The 2,034-nt window shown below is 42.3% G+C and overlaps 1 protein-coding gene across 1 annotated transcript in view; it reads right to left on the bottom strand.

Moving 5' to 3' along the window:
- Positions 1-2,034, bottom strand: part of LOC101862632 — a gene marked incomplete at its 3' end in the record, with an annotated part of 41,269 nt that overhangs the window by 18,551 nt on the left and 20,684 nt on the right. The window contains 1 exon segment of the mRNA XM_013079491.1: positions 531-669. Coding sequence (XP_012934945.1) covers positions 531-625 — 95 coding nt within the window.

Raw genomic sequence — 2,034 nt, 5'->3', positions numbered from 1 at the left:
ACACACACACACACACACACATGTACATACACTCACACACACTTATTCACACACACATACACACACACACACACAACACGCACATACACACAAACTTTTTGTGAGGGAATGAACGTGTGGGTGAGTGAGTAAGTGAGTGAGTGAGTGAATGTGTAAATGAGCGTGTGAATGAGTGAGCGAGAGAGTGAGTGAGCGAGAGAGTGAGTGAGCGAGAGAGTGAGAGAGTGAATGAGTGAGTAAGAACGTGAGTGAGTAAGCGACTGAGTGAGTGAGCGAGTGAATGGGTGAGTGAGTGAGCGAGTGAGTGAGCGAGTGAGAGAGTGAGTGAGTGAGTGAGTGAGTGAGTGAGTGAGTGAGTGAGTGAGTGAGTGAGTGAGTGAAAAAAATGAGCCAGTGAGTGAGTGAGAAAGACTGAGCGAGTGTTTCTATGAGTGACAAAGAGTAGAAGAGTGGATAAGGGCGTTGCTGAGCAAAGGGAATGAATGAGTGTGAAAGCCGCTTGAGTTTACAAAACTTAAAAGGTCATTTACTCGCAGGCCGTCGCGTATTGCGGCGGGTTACTGTTGACCAGATTAAGCATGTCGTTTTTCTCGGTGTCGCTATAGCAACCTTCAGCGTCAGCCATGCAGGTGCTGATCGGGGTAGTTGACTCCGAAGCCACGACGACGGCTGTGGAGGATAAGGGAAGAGACTTCAGTCTTTGGTGAAGATGCTTCCGTTGTTCGTGAATGGATATATCGGCAGCAAGGGTCATTGCTACTAGATAGGCTACTGAATTTAGAAACACGATACTGTCTGGCATGATATTTGTTCTTGTACACCACAGAGAACATCTTGCCCAAAAGGTAAGCCTTGTCTATAGAAATAGCAGAAAGATGGTGTGTGTATTGCGCGCCCTGCCATTGACACAATGTTTCATGCTGAGGCAACCTGGGTTGTCATGGGAAAACCCAAGCCAATGACGAATATATTTTAACAATGTATCGTCCCCACATGGATTTCGAACTCATCACTTGTTTGTGAATCTCGAATAGCCCTGCTAGTATCCTGTAGAAGCAAATTAGATAGAGGCCGTATAAAAGTAAAACCTAAAAACTATTTTCTGCTTCGCCAGATCATTCAAATTTGCTTTTAAGTAGTTCGCTTTTTACGTAAGAATTATTCCCAAATGTGTACTAGCTTTCTGTCTTGATAGTTCTACGTGGTTTGGTAGCAATTCAAACGAGTTAGACACTCAAAATACCCAGTTACATAAAAAAGGTACCAGTATTAATTCCATTGATACGTTCAAATACAAGCTGGTAACCATGTATATAAATCAGCAAGCACCACTTTCTGGCTGAATGTTTAGAATCTTCCATTGTCTAAAATCCTGCATTTTTTTCGAAGTAATATGTTTTATATTAGTGTATTCTGGGAAAGTTTCCTTTTAGCGGTGCGTTTTTTGGTGGATGTTATTGTCCATAGGAAATTTGCCCACCTTCGTCACGAATGTAGCATCCCTTCTACACGAGTATAAGGGGCCGAGTTAAACAATTTACCCAGTTTAAAAATTTACCAACTTTTTTGTGAAAGTGCTCCATCTGATTATCTTCGCAGTTTGAATAGTACTGGAAAAAACACTCGCTATAACTATAATGACATTGAGGACATTATAATGCTTGCAAGTGTTTGTGCGTGCCCATGTGTGTGTATTTGTGTCTGTGTGGGAATTTGTGCGTGCACACGCGCTTGTGTGTGTGTGTGTGTGTGTGTGTGTGTATGTGTGTGTGTGTGTTCATCTGTGTATGTAAGTGTGTGCATGTGTTTATGTGTGTGTTTATGTGTGTGTGTGTGTTTTTGCGTGAGTGAGTGTAATGGTTTGTGTATTTATGTTCGTCTGTGTACGTGTATGTGTGTTTGTGTTTGTGTACGCTTGTGTGTATGTGTGTTTATGTTTGTGTTTTTTGTGTGAATGTGTTCCTGTGTGTATGTGTATCTGTGTGTGTCTGTTTGTGTGTGTGTGTGTGTGTGTGTGTGTGTGTGTGTGTGTTT

This window comes from Aplysia californica, unplaced genomic scaffold, assembly GCF_000002075.1.
Source record: "Aplysia californica isolate F4 #8 unplaced genomic scaffold, AplCal3.0 scaffold00053, whole genome shotgun sequence".
NCBI classification, from domain to species: Eukaryota; Metazoa; Mollusca; class Gastropoda; order Aplysiida; family Aplysiidae; genus Aplysia; species Aplysia californica.
The sequence above is the reverse complement of the archived record's forward strand: the minus strand, read 5'-3'. Positions and strand labels throughout refer to the sequence as shown.